The sequence below is a fragment of the Ambystoma mexicanum genome, chromosome 2q, assembly GCF_040938575.1.
Source record: "Ambystoma mexicanum isolate Mex_15411 chromosome 2q, UKY_AmexF1_1, whole genome shotgun sequence".
NCBI classification, from domain to species: Eukaryota; Metazoa; Chordata; class Amphibia; order Caudata; family Ambystomatidae; genus Ambystoma; species Ambystoma mexicanum.
In genome coordinates, this window is record NC_090924.1 from 1263665540 (window position 1) to 1263692668 (window position 27129).

A 27129-nucleotide genomic window follows, 5' to 3' on the forward strand; every position below is an offset into this window, starting at 1 on the left:
TGTGTTGTCATCTCGTCGGGGAGTGAGGAGTCCGGTGCCGCGTCCCAGGCCGCAGCTGCCGGGAGGAGGTCCAAGAGGCGGAGGTTGCAGTTGGACTCCTTGGCAGCAGAAGGGGCAGCTGGGACCCCACAGGGCCCAACAGGGGAAGATGGCACGGAGTCATCCAGGTTGGTGGGGGGTTTGGTGGAGGAGAGGGCCGCGCAAGCATCAGGGACGGGGTCTGGATGTGGGGATCCCATTGGTGCTAGTGGTGCAGTGCAGGACCAGGGACAGGTGGCCGCAGAGGTGCCTGTGTGCAATCCTGTCCCCGATCCTGTCCCTGCATCATCTTGCACCAGCAGGGATGCCTACGTCCAGACCCGTTTTCAGGCAGGGGATGAGCTGACGTCAACTGGCCTTCCTCTGCCTGCGGACGTGGCCATCCAGGTCCGGGTTGAGCCTGTCCTGGCTGGTGTGGCGTTGCGTCAACGGGCCATGCGAGGTGACCTGCAGTCTTTTCATGGAGAGACTGCACGTCATCTCGAATGGCTCGTTGACCACGTCAGCCTACTGGGACAGGTCACCCAGGCCGGATTCCTCCGTCTGATGGGGCTTGCTCCGACCCCCTCCTCAACTGGACCCCCTACTCGCCAGTCGTCCTCTGTGCCATCTTCCCACCCATCAGTCACCTGGGTGCCCTGTGGAGCTGCCTCTGACGGTGCGGCCAGGCTGGTGGAGGAGGCATCCCTGCCACAGTCGGGAGTCGGAGGTCCAGCAGGGGTGGCCACATCAACAAGTGCACCCCAGCCGGCGGAGGATGTGCAGGCAGCAGGAGGCAGTGCACGGGCAGAGGCAGAGCAGCAGCAACATGGTGGGAGACATGAAGGCTCTGGGCTTTCGACATCGGAGGGGCAGGCATCGGCCGGAGGGCAGGGGGACCCAGGACAGAGAGTGTCTTCCGTGTGGCAGCGGTTGGGCCAAGCCATAGGTGCGGAGCGGCGGCGGGCGGAAGAGGCACGGCACACAATGGTCAATGGCCTCGAGGCAATCCGCAGGGGGTTGGAGGAGGACAGGGCGTCGTCCCTGCGGACCCTCGGGGCCATGGAACTGGACCGCCTCCGGGACATCGAACAGGAGTTCGATGATGCCCTGGCCCGGGACACCACGGAGTGAGACGCTGGACTTGCCCGCCGCCTTTGTATATAGTTCTTTAGTTTTAGGTTTCCTTTCTTTCTTATTATGATTTGGAGTCGACGGACACTGCTCCACTTTTTGTATATAGTTGATTTTTAGGTAGGTTTTTTAGTAGGTTTCCTTTGTTCAGTTGGGCTCATGGACCCTTGGTAGTTTTTTTACATAGTTCTTTATTGCATGGAGATTTTTTTAATTTTGACTTTGGCCAAATATTTTTTGGATTCTGATTTCCAGTTTTGTGTTTTTATACGGACATGCAGCTTTTTTTTCTCATTCACATTGTAGTTTGTTTTCTTTCTTTAGCATTCTTTATTTTTTTCAATACAATTTTGTTTCCATACTTCACTGTGTGGTATCATCTCATTGGTTTCATGCATGTCATGTTGTGTGTTTTCCCATTCAATTGCAAACATTGTGTGTGACGGACATGGGTTCATTAGCTTCATGAACATTGGCGGTGTAACATGTGATTTCCATTTCCATGTGGGTGAATGGGTTACTTGGTAGGGCTTTTTGGCTGTGGAGGCTGTCCATTACGCACATGATTGGGGATTGTGAGGACCTGGTGGGGGCTGCCCATGGTGGCAGGGGGGTGGGGGTGGTGGGAGACATGAGTGGGGGCCTGGTGGAGGGTGACCCTGGATGCTGGGGGGTGGGGGTGCAGGGGGACATGAGTGGGGGCCTGGTGGAGGGTGGCCATGGTGGCAGGGGTGTGGGGGTGGTGGTAGACATGAGTGGGGGCCTGGTGGAGGCTGCCCCTGCCCTGCTGGGGAGTGGGGGGGGGTGGGAGACATGAGTGGGGGGCCTGGTGGAGGCTGCCCCTGGTGGCTGGGGGGTGGGGGTGGTGGGAGACACGAGTGGGGGCCTGGTGGAGGCTGCCCATGGTGGCAGGGGGGTGGGGGTGGTGGGAGACATGAGTGGGGGCCTGGTGGAGGATGCCCATGGTGGCATGGGGGTGGGGGTGGTGGGAGACATGAGTGGGGGCCTGGTGGAGGGTGACCCTGGATGGTGGGGGTGGTGGTAGACATGAGTGGGGGCCTGGTGGAGGCTGCCCATGGTGGCAGGGGGGTGGGGGTAGTGGTGGTAGACATGAGTGGGGGCCTGGTGGAGGCTGCCCCTGCACTGCTGGGGGGTGGGGGGGTGGGAGACATGAGTGGGGGCCTGGTGGAGGCTGCCCCTGGTGGCAGGGGGGTGGGGGTGGTGGTAGACATGAGTGGGGGCCTGGTGGAGGGTGACCCTGGATGCTGGGGGGTGGGGGTGCAGGGGGACATGAGTGGGGACATGAGTGGGGGCCTGGTGGAGGGTGGCCATGGTGGCAGGGGGGTGGGGGTGGTGGTAGACATGAGTGGGGGCCTGGTGGAGGCTGCCCCTGCACTGCTGGGGGGTGGGGGGGTGGTAGACCTGAGTGGGGGCCTGGTGGAGGCTGCCCATGGTGGCAGGGGGGTGGGGGTGGTGGGAGACATGAGTGGGGGCCTGGTGGAGGCTGCCCCTGCACTGCTGGGGGTGGGGGTGGTGGGAGACATGGGTGGGGGCCTGGTGGGGGCTGCCCCTGGTGGCCGGGGGGTGGGGGTGGTGGGAGACATGAGTGGGGGCCTGGTGGAGGCTGCCCCTGCACTGCTGGGGGTGGGGGTGGTGGGAGACATGAGTGGGGGGGCCTGGTGGAGGCTGCCCCTGCACTGCTGGGGGGTGGGGGTGGTGGGAGACATGGGTGGGGGCCTGGTGGGGGCTGCCCCTGGTGGCTGGGGGGTGGGGGTGGTGGGAGACATGAGTGGGGGCCTGATGGAGGCTGCCCCTGCACTGCTGGGGGGTGGGGGTGGTGGGAGACATGAGTGGGGGCCTGGTGGAGGCTGCCCCTGCACTGCTGGGGGGTGGGGGTGGTGGGAGACATGGGTGGGGGCCTGGTGGGGGCTGCCCATGGTGGCAGGGGGGTGGAGGTGGTGGGAGACATGAGTGGGGGCCTGGTGGAGGCTGCCCCTGCACTGCTGGGGGGTGGGGGTGGTGGTAGACATGAGTGGGGGCCTGGTGGAGGGTGACCCTGGATGCTGGGGGGTGGGGGTGCAGGGGGACATGAGTGGGGGCCTGGTGGAGGGTGGCCATGGTGGCAGGGGTGTGGGGGTGGTGGTAGACATGAGTGGGGGCCTGGTGGAGGCTGCCCCTGCCCTGCTGGGGGGGGTGGGAGGGGTGGGAGACATGAGTGGGGGGCCTGGTGGAGGCTGCCCCTGGTGGCTGGGGGGTGGGGGTGGTGGGAGACACGAGTGGGGGCCTGGTGGAGGCTGCCCATGGTGGCAGGGGGGTGGGGGTGGTGGGAGACATGAGTGGGGGCCTGGTGGAGGATGCCCATGGTGGCAGGGGGGTGGGGGTGGTGGGAGACATGAGTGGGGGCCTGGTGGAGGGTGACCCTGGATGGTGGGGGTGGTGGTAGACATGAGTGGGGGCCTGGTGGAGGCTGCCCATGGTGGCAGGGGGGTGGGGGTGGTGGTAGACATGAGTGGGGGCCTGGTGGAGGCTGCCCCTGCACTGCTGGGGGGTGGGGGATGGTAGACCTGAGTGGGGGCCTGGTGGAGGCTGCCCATGGTGGCAGGGGGGTGGGGGTGGGTGGAGACATGAGTGGGGGCCTGGTGGAGGCTGCCCCTGCACTGCTGGGGGTGGGGGTGGTGGGAGACATGGGTGGGGGCCTGGTGGGGGCTGCCCCTGGTGGCTGGGGGGTGGGGGTGGTGGGAGACATGAGTGGGGGCCTGGTGGAGGCTGCCCCTGCACTGCTGGGGGGTGGGGGTGGTGGTAGACATGAGTGGGGGCCTGGTGGAGGCTGCCCATGGTGGCAGGGGGGTGGGGGTGGTGGGAGACATGAGTGGGGGCCTGGTGGAGGCTGCCCCTGCACTGCTGGGGGGGTGGGGGTGGTGGGAGAAATGGGTGGGGGCCTGGTGGCGGCTGCCCATGGTGGCAGGGGGGTGGGGGTGGTGGTAGACATGCATTGTTGATCAGTAGTGCAAGGTGACATGTGGGTTGGCTGGGGGGCATGCCCATGGTGGATGGGCTGCCTGCGGGACATGAGCATGGGTGCAGGGTAGTCCCCCGTGGTGTGGGCTGCCTGCAGGGTCCGTGGAGGTTGTGGAGCGTACACCTGGGAGGGCCCACACGGCCAATTCACGTGTGGTACTCCCCAGAACCCCTGAAATACACATACCCTGCTGAAATCGTGTGTGGAACTTCCCGCGCACCCCTGAAATACACATACCTTGCTGAAATTGCGTGTTGAAATTCCCGCCCCCCCTGAAATACACGTACTCTGCTCGCACTGGCCCAATCGCGCGTGGAACTTCCCACGCACCCCTGAAATACACATACCTTGCTCGCACTGGGCCAATCGCGTATGGAACTTCCTGCGCACCCCTGAAATACACGTACCCTGCTGAAATCGCGTGTGGAACTTCCCGCGCACCCCTGAAATACACATACCTTGCTGAAATCGCGTGTGGAACTTCCCGCGCACCCCTGAAATACACGTACCCTGCTCGCACCTGGCCAATCGCGTGTGGAACTTCCCGCGCACCCCTGAAATACACATACCTTGCTCGCACTGGGCCAATCGCGTGTGGAACTTCCCGCGCACCCCTGAAATACACATACCTTGCTGAAATCGCGTGTGGAACTTCCCGCGCACCCCTGAAATACACGTACCCTGCTCGCACTGGGCCAATCACGTGTGGAACTTCCCGCGCACCCCTGAAATACACGTACCCTGCTGAAATCGCGTGTGGAACTTCCCGCGCACCCCTGAAATACACATACCTTGCTGAAATCGCGTGTGGAACTTCCCGCGCCCCCCTGAAATACACGTACCCTGCTCGCACTGGGCCAACCGTGTGTGGAACTTCCCGCGCACCCCTGAAATACACGTACCCTGCTGGAATCGCGTGTGGAAATTCCCGCGCACCCCTGAAATACACGTAACCTGATGAAATCGCGTGTGGAACTTCCCGCGCACCCCTGAAATACACGTACCGTGCTGAAATCGCGTGTGGAACTTCCCGCGCACCCCTGAAATCCACGTACCCGGCCAAATCGCGTGTGAGACTTCCCGCGCACCCCGGTATACACGCACACGTATTTTTTGTCAGCGGGTGTCCGTGTTTGTGGGTACCCCTTTGCACGTCATTTGTCCTGGAGGGCCACAGTATAGGACATTCATCATGGTAGTATATAGGTGCTATTTGTTGGCGCACCTTTTGGCGCACATTTCTTACAGCCGCAGAGACGCTACCGCCTGCTTTCTTGTGGCGGTCGTGTTTGTGCCTGTGTGCTGGTTTGAGCGTGCGCTTTTTTGCCCTATTCTATTCCATGAATACGTGTTGTAGGCGAGTGTGTGGGCGTTCCGCGCACTTGTGCCCTGTACTTCCCCCGTGACGCCCACGTTTTGGCAAGTTGTTCCCCATTCCGAGTGTTACGCCCGTGTTCCGCCTACTTTTGTTGCGTGCGCCGCGCTATGTGCGAATTTCGCTGTGGCCTGTGCGATTTTCGCTGTGACCTGGCGCACGCTGTTAGATGGCCTGTGCGCCAACGTGCGCCGCGCACTTTTTTATCGCACATCCGCTGGTTTTCTCGCGCACGGACTTCCATGAATCGATGTGCGCTGCTTTTCGTCCGATTTTCGCACTTGCACTGCGATTTTCGCTATTCCACTGCGATTCGCACGTTTTTGCCCACTTGCGCCGCGCTAATTATTCCATGAATCGGCCTCTAAATTGTAATTGAGGTTTTTAATGTGGATTCTGACAGAGACTATGGTGATGAATCAGGGGTGGGACCAGGTCCAGACTCGGACCTGTTGAAAAATAAATAATTTTAAGAAATGGAACAGGGTCAGGGGGGCGGTCCTCGCACCACACCTTGAGGGAGGTGGATGAGCGAATTAAGCACACCTATGCCACAAGGTCAGTATTAAACATGGTGTTGAGGGTTGTAGGTCAAATGATCGAATCTAAAGGGTCGACAGGTCAAATGGTCGACACCAAAAGGTCGACAGGTCAAATGATCAAATTTTTGTGTTGTTTTTTTGGGGGGGCCCCCAAACCCCCCTTTTTTGGCTAAAAACCACTTTTTTTCCCTAAACGAAAACCTAAAAAAATATATATAACTAAAAAAAAAATTAGATCATTTGACCTGTCGATCAAATTGTGTCGACCTTTTGACAGTCGACCCTTTGTCTGTCGACCATTTGACTAGACACCCTTGTTGAGCAGTGTTGCCAAATGTGTCAGAGCCAAACCAGGGAATGTCATTAAACACATGGTGGCTCCAGAAAGAAACAGTGGCCCTCATTACGACCCTGGCGGAAATCGAAAAACGATGGCGGAAATGAAATACCGCCATCGAATAGCGCTCGGTGCGACTATGACCCGTCACCGCAAAGTACGAAGCCATTAGCGACACCGTAGTGAACGCCAACGCTAACTGCACCAAGCACGCGCGCGCGCCATGCCAAACCGCAAACACCACCATGGTGCAACGGTACGCCAATTCCGACCCTAGCGGACATGCACCTAACGCCATCAGGCATGGCGTAATGTACCATTCCGCCATGGCGAGAAGTACGGCATCGCGAATCAACCGTAAACGGCCCCACTGAGTGCCTGTACACCGCTCCCTGCCCACAAAGTACAACTCCCCGTAGGTGCAATGAAGCCACAATGCAACCATTGAAATGTACAAGTCACCCATGCATGCCAACGAACAAAAGAAACACAACAGGGGCCAATGGGAGCTGCAGGGCACATATGGCACGAATACAGAAGCCATCCCAATGGACATGACCACAGTCCCCCACCAAGAAACGCACGCAAACACAGGCACCTGTGACCAGCAATATTCCGAAAATCACATCATTCCACCAGTCCACCTGGCTGACCGGCATCTGTTACACAAAACCCAATCCCCCGCCCCTGAGCATGACAACATTCAAACTGTCATATTGGCAGCCCCCATCCCTGACCTCACTGGGCTTCGTAGGCAAACGCGGCCAGTACAGTACCACGCAACTAAACCCCGAAGCCGGAACCCGATGCAGATCTCCTCACAATACATCGCCCCCCAAATTGGCATATGCCACATCACTTGCAAAGAAAAACGCTACACGGGCCAAATCCGAATAGAAATTTAATGCACATCAAAATCACCAAGCCCATACAGCCATCAGGCCATGAACTCCAAAACACCAATCACCATTGTGGGCTGCTTCCGCAAGAAATGACCAGCCACTACCTGTGTGTCGCCCTGTTCCCCCATGGTACACAGAGCCACAATCACGTACGAAAAGGCAACATGGAAGCGCACAGAACCGCAGGCCCGTCCCAATGGGGAGGCACTAGTCCAGCTGAAAGGCCGAAATGTTGCTCCGAGCCACCAGTACTGCGTAAGGGCATGTGGCCCATTGGCGATCGTCCCATAAGATCATAATGCTGCTCCACTGATTAACACGAAGCAGCAGGTGTCGGGAGTAAAATCCATCTGCAGGAGTGGCATACAGATGGCAGTGGCAAAAGGGGAGGAGATACCTGTCAACCAAAAGAAAAGAAAAAGAACAGAATGGCCATCAGAACTACATTCCAACTACTCACTTCAATGATCACACGAAATCCACAGCCATATGCATGCTAGCCCAAACAAAAGGATCATCACCACCCCAAAACCACTTGCGACTCATAACCATCTATATCGAGGTGCAAACACCATCACAAACGAGTGTACCTGTGCATGCGTCTGTCAAAACAGATTCCATCAGATGGGAATGTTAACGTGCATGGACACAAGTGTCTGAGGGCGCCTCGAGACAGGGAGGGCTCAACAAGGCCAGATGGACGATGGTCCCACAATGGCAGCCCTGCATCACATAGCGTAGGGGAGGCGGATAGATCCCAAGAAGCCCTGTACATGGCAAACTCTGTATCAAATCACCTGCCCATGCATCCATCCATCATTCCCTCATCCCGGGATCAAAATGCCTGAATAATTACTCACATAACATTAGAAACATCCATTGAGTCCGTGCGTTATGCAGCCTGCTAAATCCACAGTGCCCCAGCCCGTAATTCCAGTGTTGTGAAGTAACATGTTTTTGGGAACGGACAGCCTCATCGCCCACGTAGCTATTGCGCATCCCAAACTATTCATATCAATCATTGCTCCCTCGCCATGGGCCCTGTCTCAAGGACATAGAACAATAGAACGTTACATTTGCAGTCAGACCTGTGGGCATCTCCTCGCCGCTAGCTGGAAACCGAAAGCGCCGCCCCTCGAATTCCTCATTTGCAACATCACGTCGAAAAGGCATCTGTGGCCGTTTGAAATCACTAATTATTCCATCGAGTGCGGCTGTGTGTGAAAATGGCAACTGCCTTCACCCACGAATGGGACGCCCCGCCCGTCGTTGAACCTCGGTGCAGTGATGCATGAGGGTCCACCGTTACTCGAGTACTACGTTCCACTGACCCCTCACAAGTCAGTTCGCGACTGCACAGATAGTATGTGAAACAATGGGACCACAGCAGAATGAACATATCAACCAATCTTACACGGCCATCGGGTACAAATACATGATTGCAATAGCAAGATACAATTCCCCGAATTGCAGCGTTGTGCGCGGGACGTGCTCGGCCAAAGGGGAGAGCAGTTTGCACAGGTGGAATCAATCACCACAGGTGGAGGCCATACAGCCTGAAAACACATAAATTGCACAGCCAGTCTCCTCCCACAACCACACCGAAATGCTACCGGCAGGACTCGCGATGTTGGCCCTGGGGGACCTGATAGCACTGCAAGCGCTCCGACTCCAAGAAGAAGACGAACACCAACTACAACCAGCCGCACGGAGGAGACGCAGGAGGAGGAGGAGGCCAAGGCAGGGCCAGCAAGGGCTGCCAGCACAGCCACTACCACCACGCAGGCAGCCCGCAATCCCACGCCTCCGAGCACATCCGTTCAACCTCACTGATGAGCAGATCCACACCCTCTACCGTCTGGACCGGGACACCATAACCGCCATTGTGGACATGACACAGGCTGACCTTGTCAGCATGATAGATAGCCCAACCGCCATCCCACCCCTACTGAAGGTGGTGTCTGTACTCCACTTCCTGGCCACAGGCACCTACCAGCACACAGTTGGACAGTTGCATGGCATTTCTCAGCCACTGTTCTCACGGACACTATTGCAAGTGCTCGATGCCCTCCTGAAGCACGCAGACGACTACATCTCTCTACCACGCTCGGAGCAGGAAATAACCAACACAAAAGTGGGATTCCATGCACTTGCCGGCATACCAGGTTGCATTGGTGCCATCGACTGCACCCATGTTGAATTGGTCGTCCCACATGCCATGGAGGCCCAGTACCGCAACCGAAAACAATTTCATTCCCTGAATGTACAGATGGTGTGTGACTCCAACAGGATCATTACACATTGTTGTGCCCGATTCCCTGGATCAACCCATGATTCGATGGTCTTGAGGAACTCTACAATACCACGCTACATGGAGCGACACGCAGGGAACAGATCCTGGCTACTCGGTGAGTCTCATTACATGCATGATGATGTGGGGTATGTGAATTGGCATTGACCTGCCAGGAAGGGGGAGGGGGTGTGCGTACGTATCAATGGCATTCCACATCATACGTTTCTCGTCCACATACAGGTGATGCTGGATATCCACTGAAGAGATGGCTCCTCACACCAGTCCGGAACCCACGGGACCAGCATGAGGAGGACTACAACCATGTCCACTCACGTACGCGTGTAGTCATTGAACAGGCATTCGGCCTACTGAAGACCCGTTTCCGCTGCCTCAGCAGGTCTGGCGGGGCACTCCTGTACCGCCATGAGAAGGTTGCAAAGATGGTGATGGCATGTGTCATGCTCCACAACATGTGCGTACGTAGAAATGTGCCCATGCCCCCTGACGCAGAACTGCAAGCACCTGATGATGGTCATGATGAGGGTGGGGATGTGGCAGCACCTCATGGAGTCTGCGAGGCACCGGAGGCCCGTGACATTCGTCAGCATCTCATTGATGTATGCTTCTAGCACTCACGCCTGGTGGCTGATACATGGACACGGGACTCGTGGCACTGCGTGTGTCTGGGACATGCACAATATGGACTGTACGCCTATGATGGCCTAGTACACAAAGATCAATGTCCACACTTCTCATTGGTTGATTGTGCACTTTTTATGGCATATGTGATATCATGTTGAACACCCTATCGACCCGCCACCCAAGTGAGCCCAACACACCCCCTCCACCCTCCTACCTCCCCCCCGAACACCAGTGTCCAAAGATGCTCATTGTAAGTGGGCAGTCGCTATTGCATGCCCCCTCTGCGGGTATCAGGGGCACCCCTGCCTGTGGAGCGCAGGTTCCTCCCAGATCTACGTTGGGGGCTGCCCTGGACGGAACTTGCAACGGATGATGTGTCTGCCTGCTCACGTCCATGCATGTCCCTAAGGGTTTGCGAGAGCTCAGTGAGCACACGGCGCACTGCGGCAAGTTCGGCACATACGTCTTTGGACGTCGCATGCAGTTCCCCCCTCAGGCTCTCGGTGCTTCTCTCAATTTGTGCCCTTAGCGTCTCTGTACCTCTCTCCATTTCTGCCCTAAGTGTCTCAGTTGATGTTTCTATGTCTGCCTTAGTGCCCCCACATTCATCGGCATGGTCCTTGAGGAGTGTGGCCAGTTGCTGCTGTTGTTCGATCAACTGGTCGAGGGACTGTTGCCTCTGCTGGGCCATGGCCATTTGCGGGGGTGTCACAGAGGGGCTGTTGTCCTCATGTTGCCTTGCCACAGGGCTTGTGGGGGATGGCCAGTCGTCGTCTGGTGGGTGCCCCTGCGTGGTATCCTCATGTTGTACGGGATGGAACAGACAGGGGGATTGGGACAGGTCATGGATGGATCTGACTTCGGCATCCCCGTTTTCTGTGTCCGAGCATGCTGCCATCAATGGGGTGTCACCTATGGTGCTGCTGCCACCAGAGGCAGTGCCTTCTGTGGCATCCATTGGGGGGACCTGTGGTGGTGGTGTTGTGGGCATGCTGGCTGCTGGGGTGCCTGTTGATGTTCCCTCCTCTGTGCTGCCACCTGATTTGTGCTGCTGCCGTGTCTTGATGCGTGCAGCTGAGGTGGAGGGTCTCTGGCCGTTGGTCTTGGCCCTCTTTGCAGGTGTGCTGGTAGGGGTGTCCTGTAGCTCGTCGTTTGGATCGGACCCTGTGGTGGAGTAAAGGAGGGCGAGGGTTATTGATGGGTCTGTGGGAATTGGAATGGCATTTTATCACATGCATTGGGGTGGTACCTGAGGGTGATTTGGGTCGGGCCTTGGAGGTGCTTTGATTTGTGTGTGGAGTGAGGGTGCAGTTGTCTGGCAGCCTGCAGTTAGGGTGTGCCTGCTGCACGTGTAGTGCGTGTATTAGGGGTTTTTAATTATTTATGTATTTATTGTGGGTTTTAACGTGCGCTTGCAGGCCGATGTGTGTGGACGTTCTCCTGGACATGTGTTTCTGTTGCACTATGTGGACGCATGGTACTTCACATGGATGGACTGTGTGGATTTGGCATTGTTTTATCTGGCCCACCTACCTGAATCTTCGGATGTCTGCACTCCTTTCTCCATCCCTCCGACTCCCTCTATGCTCTCCATTCCGATGGTGGAGGCACAGATTTCTTCCCAGGGGGTCAACTTGATGGGTGATTCAGGACCTCCCCCGGTGGCTGTGGCAATGTTGCGGTTGGCAGAGAGTATGCTGCGGACGCGTATCCGCAGGTCGTCCCATCGCTTGCGGCATTGCTGTGGGGTGCGGGGTGCGGTCCCCACCGCACTTACCCGCTGTGCCACCAGAGCCCATATGGCCTTCTTGTTTGCAAGTGCCGTTCTGGTCATTTGCGTGGAGAAGACGATGGCAGCATTCTCCTGGAGGGTCTCTGTTAGCACGGTGAGTTCCTCACGGGAGAAGTGGACCTGCCGCTTGCGGTCGCACGCTTTCTTCGCTACTTTTCCCATTTTTCTTGGTTTCGCTAGGGTGGTTGACGGGTTGGGGTGTGTTTCAGGGTAGTGATTTTAGTGGTTGTGTGGTTTTAGTGTATTTATAGGTGTACGCCGGGATGTTTCCCGTTCCGGGCCCATGTTTTAACTTCCGTTTCCGTATATTTCCGGCCACCGTACTTTCCGGTAGGCGCACACTGCGGTGACCGCTAAGAGGGGTGGCGGTATTGCACCTAGGGCGCCGTACGGCGGCGTGTGGGCCGTTTTGGGGTCATTTCCGCCATCGCGGACTTTGCACTTCCGCCATGCCGTGGTGCTCGTGCCCGATGGGTCGGAATGGGCCGCACTTTGCTCCTTCGTGCAATGGCGGAAACGCTATTTACGCTGTGGCGCTCCGGTCAGTCGCTTTCCGCCAGGGTCGTAATGAGGGCCAGTGTCTTGGAAATAAGCTTGTGGGACAAAAAACATTCGAAGCTATCTAAATAGAGCACATATTTTGCCAATTTCCTCTGAAATCCATAACCTCAGGGCAGTTTCATCGTACGATATTGACAATGTGGAATTATCAGACCTGGTCCGGACAGACATTTGTGCACTACATTTTGTGTCAGGCATTGTCAGAGATCTTATTTTAAGAGAAAAATTGCTGTTGCACGATATGGGCATCGAAATAAATAAATGTTGGGAGGTACCATTAGATCATGGAATACGTGAACAGATGAATAGGGAACGTGACATATTAGTCTCTGTGCATGCCCATGTTGAGTCAGGGCGGGAAGTACAGTGGGTAACACCAGCTAAAGCAAAGGGCCCAAACACAGACTTGTCTTAGGTGTCCACGGCATTGGTGAAGCCAGGGGCAAGTAACAAGCACTACCTTTAGCCAAGTAGTTGGAATGAGGATATATCTTGGAACTCTACGGCTAGCGCCCATCTCTTCAATAATGAGACCGCAATGTTAGTTCTGAAAGAGTTCAGTTGTGTGCTCATCCAGGAGACATGGCTTAAAGCTCCGCCAGTGTGGGATGAGTTTACAGTATTTTCTCATGAGGCAAAACCCAGCCAGGGGGTAGGTCATCAGGGGTCCTAATAGTGGCAATTAAGTCATGTCAGAACTTAGAGTAACATTCTGGCAGTGGAGCTGGTATCAAACAGTGTGTGTGATACCATACCACTGCTTGTATTAAACATACTGGCATAAAAGGGGGAGTGACATTGACCACTTTTTGAAGACGATTACAGGAGTAGTTGTAGAATGGAAATGTAAGAAGGAACAAATTACTTACCTGTAACTGTTGTTCTCCAGCATGGGTCTGGCATGGATTCACATGCTCATGAATATTCCCCCGTCGTCAGGCCGGGAATCCTCGGTATAGAAAAAAATCAGTATCAGTTTCGTTTCTGATCTGTCTTTCTCAGTAGTAACCAATCACTGGTCTCTGGGTCATACTGCCCCCAGTCAATGACTGCCCTCTCCCTAAGCCCCGCCTCCGGCAGCCATCCTCAGATTTGGTAGCACGTAAATTGGCAGTATGACCAAGTGAAGAGCCGCAGAGGGGTAGGCAGGAGGGTTCGCATGTGAATCCATGCCAGACCCATGCTGGAGAACAACGGTTACAGGTAAGTAACGTGTTCCTTCTCCAGCATGGGGGTCTGGCATGGATTCACATGCTCACGAATAAGAGAATACATAGCAGTACACACAAGCACAACCACGGGAGGTGGCAACAGGCTCAACATTAAGAAATACAACAACTCAACATTAAGCAACTCTTACCTCCTCACCAGGCTCACCTTAGGCCAACAGGTTGCGCAGCACTGCTTAGCCGACCCTGTACTCCTCCCTGGAGTCCCGATCGACGCAGTAGAATCTTGTGAAGGTGTGCGTCGACCTCCACGTCGCAGCCCTGCAGATGTCCAGGAGGGGCACACCAGACAGGAACGCCATGGAAGCAGCGATCGCTCTGGTCGAATGGGCCCTCGGACGGCCGGGCAGCTGTCGGTTTGCCAACCAGTGACAGTGCATGATGCAGCCGGAGAGCCATCTGGAAATGGAAGCCTTCGAGAGAGCCTTCCCTTGATTCACAGTCCCAAAGTTCACAAACAGTTGTGACGTCTTCCGAAAACTCTTCGTGCGGTCCACGTAGAACTTCAGCGCTCTAGCTACATCCAGCGAGTGCAAAGTCCTCTCAGCCGGCGACGAAGGCGACGGGAAGAAAACTGGCAACACCAAGGGCTCGTTGAGGTGGAAGTCCGACGGCACCTTGGGTATAAAGGATGGGTGTGTCCTCAGCACCACCCTCGTGTCATGAAAAGTCAAGTATGGAGGCTTGCAAGATAGGGCCTGGATCTCTCCCACTCGCCGTGCGGAGGTGATGGCCACGAGGAAAGCTGTCTCCACGACAGGAACTTCAAAGGTGCCGAATGCATAGGCTCGAATGGCGCCCCCATGAGCTTGGTCAGCACCACATTAAGCCCCCACGTCGGGGCAGGAGACTTCACCGGCGGGAATGATCGGAATAGTCCCTTCATGAATTCTTTCACCAAGTGATGAGACCACAGGGACGTCCGTCCCGTCATCCTGGTATATTGGGAGATTCCAGCCAGATGTATTTTGATGGAGGCGTGAGCCAGTCCAGCTTTGACCAGCGACAGTAGGTACGGCAGTACTTGAGGGGCCGTAATCCGCAGAGGGTTAATCTTCTGTGCACGGCACCAGACAGAGAACCTCTTCCATTTATGTCCGTAGCACTTGAGAGTTGAGGACGCCCTGGCCTTTGCAAGAACCTCTCTGCAGTCGGCCGGGATGTCGTACCCTCCAAACTCTAGTGCTGCAGGAGCCAGGCCTGCAAGTTCAGCGACTGCGGGTTGTGGTGAAGAATGGTGCCTCCTTCTCTGGAGAGAAGGTCTGCGTCCGTCGGCAGCTTGACTGGTGGGGACGTTGACAAGTCCAGAAGGTCCGGGAACCAGATCTGCCTCGGCCACGCGGGTGCGACGAGGATCATCCTGCACCGGGTCCTCTTGAGCTGGTTGATGAGCCGGAGCAGCAACGGCAGCGGAGGGAACGCATAAAGAAATAGGCTGTCCCAGGGGAACAAGAAAGCATCGCCCATGCTCCTCGGCTGGGGGAACCTGCTGGCGAACCTCCGGCACTTGGAATTCGTCGCCGTCGCGAAGAGATCGATTTGGGGTTCGCCCCATCGTCGGAAGAGTCGATCCACTTGATCCTGGTGTAGTTCCCACTCGTGGCATGAGTGCAGCTCCCTGCCGAGTGAGTCGGCGATCGTGTTTTTTATTCCTGCCAGATGAAGAGGCACCAAAAAGATCCCTTGGGCGACGGCCCAATGCCACAGATCCTGGGCTTCCTTGGATAGGGCCGGGGACCTGGTTCCGCCCTGCTTCCGGATGTAGAACATCGTGGTGCTGTTGTCGGTGAAGATCCTCACCACCTTGCCCTCGAGGGACGGAAGAAAGGACCTGAGGGCCCAGACCACCGCGCAGAGCTCCAAGATGTTGATGTGGAGAGACTTCTCCTCCGGGAGCCAAAGGCCTCTCGCGTGAAGATCTCCGGAATGTGCTCCCCAACCTTCCAGGGAGGTGTCCGTCGTCACCATCACCTGGTGAGCTGGGGTCTGAAAGTCTGTGCCCGCCGACAGATGGGAGCGGGTACTCCACCACCGGATCGCCTGACGGAACATCTCGTTGAGAGGGATCCTGTTCTCGAAGCTGCCAGTCGACTGGATCCAGCGGGTGTCGAAGAAATCCTGTAAGGGTCTCATCCGAAGCCTGCAAAGGCGCACCAGATAAATGCAGGACGACATCATCCCGAGGAGGGACTTGATGGATCTTACCCTGGCCATGTCCGTGGCCAGCAGACGCTGCACCTTGCCCAGAATGGTCCTGGTCCTTTCCTCCGACGGCGAGGCCAGCCGCGCCACTGTGTCGAGCTTGGTTCACAGAAACAGGGCGACTTGCGACGGAACCAGGTGGGATTTTGGAAAGTTGATGGAGAATCCCAGGTCTGTGAGCAGCTGGACGGTCTTCGCAGTGTGCTCCACGGCAAGCTCCCTTGTCCTTGCCCGGATGAGCCAGTCGCCCAGGTAGGGGTAAACGTGGATCCCCTGTAGGCGCAGCCGCGCCGCCACCGGCGCGAGGCACTTGGTGAACACCATGGGTGACGACTTCAATCCGAACGGGAGGGCCTTGAACTGGTAGTGCCGCCCTTGGACCACGAACCTGAGGAACTTTCGGTGTCTTTTTAGAATGGGGATGTGGAAGTACGCATCCTCCAAGTCCAACGACGACAGGAAATCGCCCTCCTCCAGCTGTCCCAGCACATGCTGGAGGGTGGCCATACGGAACTTCTGTGCCTTGATGTACTTGTTCAGTCGTCGTAGGTCCAGGATGGGGCGCCATCCTCCTGTCTTCTTTTTTATGAGGAAGTACCTTGGGTAAACTCCGGAGCCCTGAAGCCTCTTTGGAACGAGCTCGATGGCACCCTTCTTGAGCATCAACCTTACTTCCCACAGTAGTTGAGGGACGTGATTTCCCTTCCTGGCCACGGGTAGAACGCGAGGGCACTTCTTCTGAAACTCGAGGGCATGCCCTTGGGCCAGGGCGTCCAGCACCCAACGGTCGGTGGAGATGGACACCCACACGCTGACGAACCTCGCCAGCTGGCCTCCCACCGGGGTGCTTCGGCGGGGGCCCGACCCCACGGTCAGTTCCATCTTGTTTGGAGGCTGCCTTGCCTCCTTGACCTCCTTGTCGACGACGACAGGCACCACCTGACTTGCCGCGTCCCCTGTAGGCTTCCTGGGACGAAGATCTTGCCGCTTGGCGGTAAGTGGAGGAGCCACTGCCGGATCCCTTGGAGGCACCTTGTCTGCCTCCGGAGCTCCGAAAGGACGGCCGTCATTGTTGGAGCACTCCCAGTGCCCGGGCAGTCTCTGTGTCTGTCTTGATGGCCTGAAGGGACTCAACCGCCTTCCCAAACAGGTTGCTCCCGTCGAAGGGCATGTCCAAAACCTTGGTTTGTACGTCCTGGCGGAAATCCGTGGCCTTGAGCCATCCTCGTCGTCTCAAGCAAACGCCGTTGCCCAACTGACGGAAACCGGTGTCGGCGATGTCCGTTGCCACCGTGATGGCGTGGTCCGAAGCAATCTCTCCCTCCTGTAGGATTTCAAAGGCCTCAGTTCTTTTGGCGTCCGGAAGGAAGTCTAACAGAGGGGCGATTTTGAACCACAACTCCCTGTCGTAGCGGGCTATGATAGCCAGGGCGTTGGCCGCCTTGATAGTCGTCGCTGCGGATGAGATGATCCGTCGTTCCATCGTGTCCAACTTCCTGCCCTCGCCGGCCGGCGGGGAAGTTGATGTCGAGGCCGATGCCCCCCCCCAGCTTTCTTCCTTGCCGCCGCCGAGACGACCGAATCCGGGGTAGGTTGTGCCCCAAGGCACAAGGGAGCAGCATCGGGGACCCGGTACTTCTTCTCTCTTCTCGTACCGGTCCCTCTTTGCCGGCGCTGTGACAGAGTTCTTGAGGAGGGCGAACCCCTCATCCCAGATGTCATCAAGAAGCGGTACGGCGAGGACCGTCTTCCTTTTAGCCTTGCGCCGTTGGTAAAGGAACCCTTCTTTCTTCTTTTCTTCTGGGCAGAGCTGGAAAAGCTCGGATGCCCTGGAAATCATGGCATGAAAGGATCCAATTTCGTCGGGCGGGGACGCCCGAGCAGGGGGCGAAAGGGGACATGTCCCGTCGTCGCCACCGTCGTCATCTGTACCTGTCGTGCCTGTATCATCCCCGTGGGTAGTAGCCCTGGGGGAAGGCAGAGCAGGCTGCAGAGGTGGGAGAGGTGGCGTAGGATGCGTCCTCCTCCTCTTATGCGGTGGACTCTCCGAAGGTCCTGGCTCTGGTTCCCCCGTCGGGTCTGGCTCAGGTACCTCCGTCGGGGGGAGGGGCAACCTTGTCCTTATCGCCGAGCATAAGGACTGAATCGCTGACAAAATGGCCGCCGAGGTGTCCTGCGGCGCCGGAAACGACGGGCGCGAGGGCTCTTGAGGAGCCTTGTCGGGGACACCGTCGCTCTCGTCGTCGCCCTCGTTGGGATCCCTCCCGATGGGCTGGGCCTCTTCCACGACTTCGATGAGATCTTCTTCAGAGGTCGTGTCCGTATCCATGATGGCCACCAGCCCCTCCCCCACGAGGACGTCGTGGGGGTCTTCTTAATGGGCCTGAAAGTCGACTCCCTCCGCGGTGGCAGGGAGACTCTGGGTCCTGAGGGCGCCTCCACTGGTGTAGCCTCCACAGGCTAAGCCAGGGCCGCGGCGACACCCTTAATCGAGGTCTTGGCAGGGTGAATTAAGGCCATCGTCACCTTCTGGACGCCTGGGGCCTCCACCTTGGGGGGAGGGTCCGAGCCTCGCTCCCGCTCTGCCGGAATCTTCGAGATCGCCCGGGGCCTCGCCAGAAGCTTCGCCAGGTTCTCGGACTTCCTCTTACCCGAGCCAGAGCGTTGGCTCGTGGTTGATGGCGCCGGGGAGGATGCGCCCTGCCTGGCAACCAAGGAGCCCGACCGTTTGGCGCTCCGGGTGCCCACGGACTCGCGGTGCTTAGCCTTTTGTTGGGCCCCCGTCGCCGGGGCACCCTCACAGGACTTAGAAGACCGCTTCTTTTTCTTCTTCTCGCCTGACGGGCTCTTCCCTTCCAGCCAGTTGGCGAGACGGAGGTGGCGATCCTTCATGGTCCGCTCCGACATGTTCCCACAAAACGCACAGTCCTTCTCCTTGTGCGTCTTGTCCTCATGGAGACAGTAGAGGCATAACGAATGCTCGTCCTCCTTGAAAACATTCTGAAGCTGGTATCCAGGGCAGGTCCTGAACAGCTTCCCGGGCGTCGAGCTTCCTTTCTCCTGGGCCATGTCCGGGGTAGGCCTCGGAACCTCTGGAATCCTCCAAAAGCATAACTCGACGAAATCCTCACCCTTGAGGGGCGTAGAAAACTCCGAAACGGATCCTGTTGATCGGATGTAGAAACGGTGGAGCTTGAGGCTCTATTTAACCAAAAAAATAGAAAAATCTCCTGAAAAAGCGCGAAAACGCAGCAAAAGCTCGAGAACTACAGCACGAGGACTCCCAACACCTGAACGTGCGGTAAAAATCTGAGGATGTCTGCCGGAGGCGGGGCTTAGGGAGAGGGCAGTCATTGGCTGGTGGCAGTATGACCCAGAGACCAGTGATTGGTTACTACTAAGAAAGACAGATCAGAGACGAAACTGATACTGATTTTTTTCTATACCGAGGATTCCTGGCCGGACGACGGGGAATATTCATGACCATGTGAATCCATGCCAGACCCCATGCTGGAGAAATATAATGGTTGAGTCATCCTTGCGGGTGATCTAAACGCCACATATAAAAATTGATGCCGATGAAGTATGGTGCAATGAGGATGAGGGGATGGTGGGTGTGAATAATAAGGTGCGGTTTGGGTGGAAGTGGGGGATGCAGTTGGCATCAGTAGGCCTCCATAAGTTAAATGGGAATGTACATGGGGATAGTCCATAAGGTTACACCTGGTACAGTAGGTCCACTCTAGACTACGTCTTTGTAGACGTCACCTTGTTGCCAGAATGTTTAGCAATTCAGATATTTAGGAATCTGTGGAGTGACCACTGTATTACTCACCACTGCATTGTAGGGGGGCGGGGTCGTAGTGGATCTAGTGGTTAACCCTCCAAACAATAGAGTCTCTTGGAGAACGAGAAACATCATAATTCTAAAGATAAAAATGGAAGCAATACTACAGGAAACATCTTATGGATGGAAATGGAATACCTTTGAGGTAAACAGTTATGACGATTCGACTGAGAAACTAGTCAATATGGCCCAACCGATGCATAAAAACCTTGGGAAACAGTATGACGTATGAACATAAATATGACAGTGTGAAGTAAAGGAAAAAAAAAAAAGAGTGATCTGTTCCTCCATTAGGTGGGTGAAAGGTGGCACCAGCTCGATGAAAGGAAAACTTGAAAATATTAGCAAAAGTTAAAAACATCTCTAACAGAGCAACATTACTACAGAATGATGCAGAACCAATGTTTGTCATTCTTATGAAAAAGAATGTAAGCTCATTCTGGGGGGTAATAAATGCAAAGGGGACTCAATTAAAGAAATAAATGGTGTTTTGGAGCAAGACTGGTTGTTTCATTATACCAAGGATAATGCAAGTGGAAAAAGATCTCCCGCAAATAGAAAAAGGCGGTGAGCGAGAAAATGAGCAAAAAAGAATTCCTATGGTCAAACCTGAAACAATTTTGAAACTTATAAAAAGGTGCAGTGTATCATGGTCGGCGCGGCCAAATAAGCTTGCAAACAGATTATTTAAGAGTGACCCCGGTAGTTGGTCCGGTCTACTGACAATTTTGTTTAATGACATTATAGCCACTGAGTCCTTCCCCGAATCATGGAGCACATCTTTTATGGTACCAATTTTTAAAAGGAGCGCAAAGACTGATCCTCAGAATTAACGACCTATGGCACTAATGGATGGGGATAGTCAATTCTTCACATCCCTTTTAAGGCTACATTTGGAAGAATGATTACAACTCTGTAGGGAGATAATGTGTTGCAGACTGGTTTTCTGAGGGGACATTGGACCAAGCTTAACAGGCTGATACTACAAAACATACAGGAACAGGGATGGATAGAGAAGCAGGGTCAGGCGCTTGCTGTGTTAATCGATTTATGCAGCGTTCTATACAGTAAATCGCACTAGATTGTGGGCAAAATCCCCTTGTTGGGGTATTCCACAGGGTCTATTGAAGTTGATCATTGGTTTACAGAATGACTCTGGAATCCGAATATGATTGAACAAGGATCGAGACCTCTCCCGTAGGATAGACACAAGGCAAGGATGCATAATGGCTCCCTGCCTTTTTAATCTGTGTGTTTCAGATGTGAATAACTATTTGGGCCCGCATCTTTTTTCCCCTCCAAAATAGAAACCTTGAGTTTGATTGCACATGTGGATGACTTCCTACTTTTTGATAGGATGCATATAGGTCTCCAGAGTCTCTTGAGGGCTTTTGAATGCGTTGCTGCAGACAATGGTTTAACAACCAATCCCAATAAAACAAAAGCATTAGAATTCTCAAAGGGTAGTAAGGGTAGTCTGCATACGTGGTTTTTTAACAAGACCCCTTTGAATAAGGAAACACCTGTTTTATATTTGCGTTTTGTGATTTCATGTCAACCACAGAAAAAGTGTATTATTGCCGGTCTGAAGTGCAAAGCCATGTTGTTAACCCATCAGATGAAGAAAACTAACTAGATAAATATGGTTGCTTCTCTATTTGGCCTGTTTTACATTTTTATGAAAGGAAAGCATGCCCTGAAAAAGACATATGGAATGGAATTATGGGGATCTTGGCTGTACAAACATTTGGACAGAACTGAGGTAACTGTTTGGGGAAAAGTTCTTGGAGTTCCAAATTGTGTCCCGCTAGCAGCAATCTTGTACGAGCTAGGAATCTCTTCACTACAAGCAAAAGTGAAGTGGCAACTATTGAGGCGGTACATGAAAATGTGTCCCCATGAGAAGTCGTTATATAGTGTGATACAGAAGAATCTGCATGTGATCACTAGTAGGGCTAATTTTATGCAATGATAAAATCGTGGCAAAAATATTGCTTGCAAAATAAAAAATTAAATAAAAAATTGCTAAAATGCTGTTGTTTGACCCGTTAAAGGTGGAATATTGGAGGAAATTTGAAGTAATTTGATAGATCTGGTATGCAATCTGGTAAAAGTAAAAACTGCATTGTGGTAGTGAGTGGTCAAATGCTATGGATACATTCCACAGGTTTTCCTTCCTTGTCTATTTATCCTTAGAACACAAAGAGAGGATGTGTCGCACAGTATTTGAATCTATTCGCGAATCTATAGCATAGAGATATTGAGGCGCAGAATGATTGATGCCAAGGATGTGACTTATCTATGGTGATTAGGACTCAGTGGAAACTTTGAGAAATCTTTTAATTAATTGTACTGCTCCTTGTCCGAGAACGTGTTCTATTAAGAAATTGGGATTAGATATTCATTTTGTTAATTATTTTATTTGGAGTCAACGCTGTAGGGTCCACCCCACCTCAGTAGGTATAGCACAGGCAGGTTTCTTGAAATGTCTAGCATTAGATGAACAGGAAAAGTGTGAACAGATGTCGATAGGTGGATATAGCCCTTTGGGTAGTATTGGTTTAAAAATTGATAGGTGTCGTAGTCGGTAACACTATGACACCCATGGTTTAATTGCACTGCATTTTGTTTTTGATGAGGATATTTTTTGTATACTTAGGAATTATTTTATAGGTCGTATATCTTTGCATTGAGATATTTTATAATCAAATGTACTATATTTCTTTATCTAAATAATGTGGGGTGTCTGTGGGAGTGTTTTCAGAGAATTAGATGTTGGTTAATTTATAGATTCTGTGATTTTAGGACAAGTTTATGTAACCGTAATATTAAGGGATTAATGTAAGATTCTCGCTACTTTTTGTTTTTTTACTTCCTTTTTTGAAAGTGTAGTGGTGTGAGTATATTGTTCTAAAAACTGTTTTAAATGTAATACATTTTGTAAAGGTCTGGATAAACCATATACGCACACAAAAAAAGCCAGACTAAGCTAGCAGGAAAGAAGATGCTGCCCTACCAGTCATGTTGTATCAATGGAGTGACGATAGCAGTGTAACATTCCTGACCCAAGGGTTGCCATGTTACCGCCATTATTTTCCATTAATTGGCAGAGGGGAAATTATGTATTCTGCCTTACAACCAATATGCTGGCTTAAGGGGGTGGCGTTGACAGCTGCTGAGTGCAGCTCAATTTGGCACCCGACAAAAAATAAATGTTTACACATTGGCAATTTAAAAAAATAAACTGCAACTGGAGAAAGCACTTACCAACCCTCCCCACCAACACAAACCCATTTTGCACTAGTTAATACAAAGTAAAGATTCACCTGCAGCTTTTCAATAATTTCCTGCTTGGTTATTTCCACCAGCTGACTGTCCTCTACAGCAAACGCTGGGTAGGAGATGACTGAAAGAACTCCGGCATCAATCTCCTTGGAAGTTGAAGCTCGTGGCAACATTGAGTGGAGAATAGACTAATGGGGAGGGAAAAAAATCATGTAAGTAAATTGAGAGTCGTGCAGATGTAGGCATCACTGATGCAGGGACACACACTGCCTTACCTCCAAGACCGGAGTAATCAAACACTGCACAAGGACCTTTTGCTCTAGTGTGAACTGAAGCCACATATGTACACAATGCCTTTAGATTTAACAGGACATTACAGGTACGTCATAGAGAATAACTAGTTATGTTATTAGTCGGTAGATGTAAGAAAAATAGTATTTTGCACCATGCAATACATCCCTTAACTATAGGACTGGATTACTCAGAGTGGCACAAATAGAATCCTTTCCAGACAGGACTAGACTACATTAATGCAGTACAGAGAAAGTGTCTCATGCTAAACGAGTCAATGGGCATCATTATGAATCAGCCGGTCCGGAAACAAAAGAGGCGTTGTTTCCGGACGGGCTGATTCAGAGTTCTGCAGGCGGGAGGTGTCACTCCCGCCAGGTCTGACCTGCAGGCGGAAATGGAAACACTGGCTCCGTCATAGACGGAACCAGTGTTTCCATTGTCCCCATCCCAATGGAGTCCTGGGGATTAGCGGAATTCCGCCTATGGAATTACCGGGTCACCGGGGTTGTAATGCCCCATTGGTTCCGGAAATCATGGAAGCGGAATGGTATTTTGGGTCCGGCGGCAGCCTGCCGGTTTTTCCGGCACGCTTACCGCCAGACTCGTAATGAGGTCCAATGACTGATTTAGTACAAGAATGGAGGAAATGTCACGTGTTAAACGGATAGCTAAGGAGAGATTATTACAAGATAACAGGTCATTCATTTAGACCACTGCCAACCTAACTGTCAAGAGTCCACACCACCGTACACTGAAAGAAGCGACTGACCCAGTGAGCGGAAACATGATTACCGTCTATTTTCCCATTATGTCTTGGTGGGGTATTGCATTAGTACAGGAGTAAAAACCATTTCTATGAATGCGCAACTCACTAAAGTCTTATTCTCACCCACCATAAAAGGGCTACATGTGCTGACCCCTCAGCAAAGCATGTCTACAAGCTGGCTTTGGCTACAAACTCCTCCCCCTACGTACAAGGAGTCCCCCAGGTCAAAGTGGCTAGTGCGTTCTCAAGTAAAAGAATACACACTGGGCTCATTTTGGAATTCGGTGTAATTCGACGACGGGGACCCATTATGTGTACACTTCCACGTACATATGTTCCTGCTGCCAATTTCTACTCATTTGTACAGCTGAATGCAAATGGGGAGGTTAAAAAAAGGTGGCACATATGGGTGTTCAGTGCCCTTTTGCACTGCGCAAATTGAGTAAACGCTGCCTGCAATGCGTACATGTCAAGCAACGTTTACAATGGATTCCTAGTCTGTGTAAGAAGTGACAGGTCATGGCCAGATGTTCCTGGGCTCGTTCAGGTGAACTTACCCTGATTAGCCAATAGTCCAGATAAGGATAGACGTGAATCCCCCTTTTCCTGATACTCGCTGCCACTACCGCCATCAGCTTGGTGAAAAACCCTTGGGGCGGAGGTCAGCCCAAGTGGTAGAACCCGAAACTGATGAGTAGAACCGCCAACTGCAAACCTCAGGTACATTCTGTGCTTGAGATGGATTGGCACATGAAAGTAAGCATCCTTAAGGTCCAATGAAACCACCCAGTCCTGAAGCTGAAGAGCCTGAAGGATCTGAGAAAGGGTCACCATCTTGAACTTGTCCTTCCTGAGGAATTTGTTCTAATTTATTAAGTCCAAGATGGGTCTCAATCCTCCGTCCTTTTTGGGGATGAGAAAATAAGGGGAGTACCAACCCTTGTTCCTTTCCGCTACAGGTACATGCTCCTCCTGATGAAGATGGCCTGTATTTTGCTACTAATATTTTGTTTACTGCTGAAACCGAATCAGGGATACCCTGATTCGGTTTCAGCAGTAAACAAAAAATTTACCATCACCCTTTTTTGTAGTGCCTTATGGAAAGGGAGGACAGGGTCTTTTTGAGGACCCTCACTCAGGATGTCCGTCATATCATCCTGGTCGAAATTTTGGGAAGCTGCCTTCCAATCCATGAAATCAATGACCCTTCCCATGAGATTCCTATAACTAGGATCTGCAAGATCTGTAGGGTCTGGTCTCTAAAATTACACTTCAGGCGAAGTATCTAGGCCACTGGCATTTTGGAGATAGTCAGAGATCTGTTATCTTGGTACTCGGGTCCACTAACTCTTCAGGGACCTCTCCGATTCCAAACCTAACTCCAGCTGAAGTAACATCCTCTTCAGAGGATTGTTCTTCAAAGATGGATGACATGGATCTGAAAAATTCTTGCCTGGGTTGAGCATGGTAAACCTTTTCAAGTAAAGGGCGTGGTATCGACTTAGGCATGGGCAATGGCATCGACTTAGGTATCGGGATTAAAGAATGCCTCGATAAAGGAGTCAAAGGCATCGATAAAGATGACGCTGGCTTTGATGTTTTCAAAGGAGGCTTCGATACTGTCGAAGAAGGCTTCGATACAGTAATGGGTGTCGACGGTTTCAAAGCTCTAGTCATCGACTGTGTCGGGTCAAGTTTCGACTTAGACGCCAATGTCGATTTCGCTACCACCGATTTATGCACCAGAGGTTTTGCCTTTGTATGAGGTGTCGGAGAACTTTCCCCTGATGACACTCTTGACTCTTTTTCGGCTCTCAAGTGTTTAGTCTTTGATCTCCCTAACTTTTAGAGTGGGCAGGTGCATGATCTCCACGCGGCTTCTTCGAGAGAGTCAGGGCCGCTTTCTCAAAGATTTTAAGCATTGAAGCCCTAAAGGACTCATTTTTCAGGGGAATCGTGCTTGGATGGATGTCACCCTCCTTTCAGAGGAGAAAGAAGACCTGTGACATCGCTTTTTTTTACTTCTTAGATGAAGACGAGGAGGATTTCCTCGAGCGACTCTTGGACCCATGTCGAGATTTCTGACTCAATTCTCCTGAATCTGTCTTTTTGAAGACTTATAAGATTCCTCCCCCACTGCCAGCTTACCTCTCCTTTCCCAAAGAGCCTTATTGGACATGGCCTGACAGGAACCGCACTCGTCAACCCGATGGTCTGGGCAAAGACACCAGAGGCAATTCCGATGGGGGTCGGTCATTGACATTCTCCTACCACACTTCTGACATTTTTTTTAAACCCTTCTTGGGTGTGGTGGGAGTAGATGACGAGGACATCGTCGAGAAAAAACCTGATGTTCACTGACATGAAGCAGTTGCTTGGAAAAACGGAACTGAGGTAACGGCCGTGGCTCGAGCCCTTTATACAGCGGATGACGTTGACGCTCGACAGCGGCCCACGAGGGACTAAAACTCTGTGGCCTCGAACACAGCGCCCTCTGGTGAAAAATGTTTTCCGAAGCAGCAAAGCTGGGAGACAAGACATCTAAGATGAGGAATACGTGGGAGGACACAATCCATTCGAAAAGGAGGGTTGGGAGGCCTGACTGACCAGTGGAGCTAATGCTTCTCAAGTCTACTTGAAATAGACTGCTGCAAGCTAAGCAAGAGTGGTTGTCTCCAGGAGTAATGAATGAGCAGAAACCTGTCCCAGGGAACAATCAGGATTATTACTGGTGCACCTGGCCTGCATTTAACTAGTCAACAGCTAGCTCACAGAACACCTGTGAACCAGTTAACACTTGGAATTGCTGAATACAAGCGTATTTAAATTGATTGACTACACAGATGGGTTTGGTAATGATATAGGCCATCTTATTTAAGTAGAAAATGTAA

At 53.0% G+C, this 27129-nt stretch overlaps 1 protein-coding gene across 2 annotated transcripts in view; it reads right to left on the bottom strand.

Moving 5' to 3' along the window:
• The window catches only part of PHKA1 (phosphorylase kinase regulatory subunit alpha 1), a 2290600-nt gene that overhangs the window by 1681991 nt on the left and 581480 nt on the right, over positions 1 to 27129 (bottom strand). For both annotated transcript variants that reach the window (XM_069648650.1, XM_069648649.1), the window contains exon 8: positions 23220 to 23366. In XM_069648650.1, coding sequence (XP_069504751.1) covers positions 23220 to 23366 — 147 coding nt within the window. The remainder of the gene's footprint in view (positions 1 to 23219; positions 23367 to 27129) is intronic.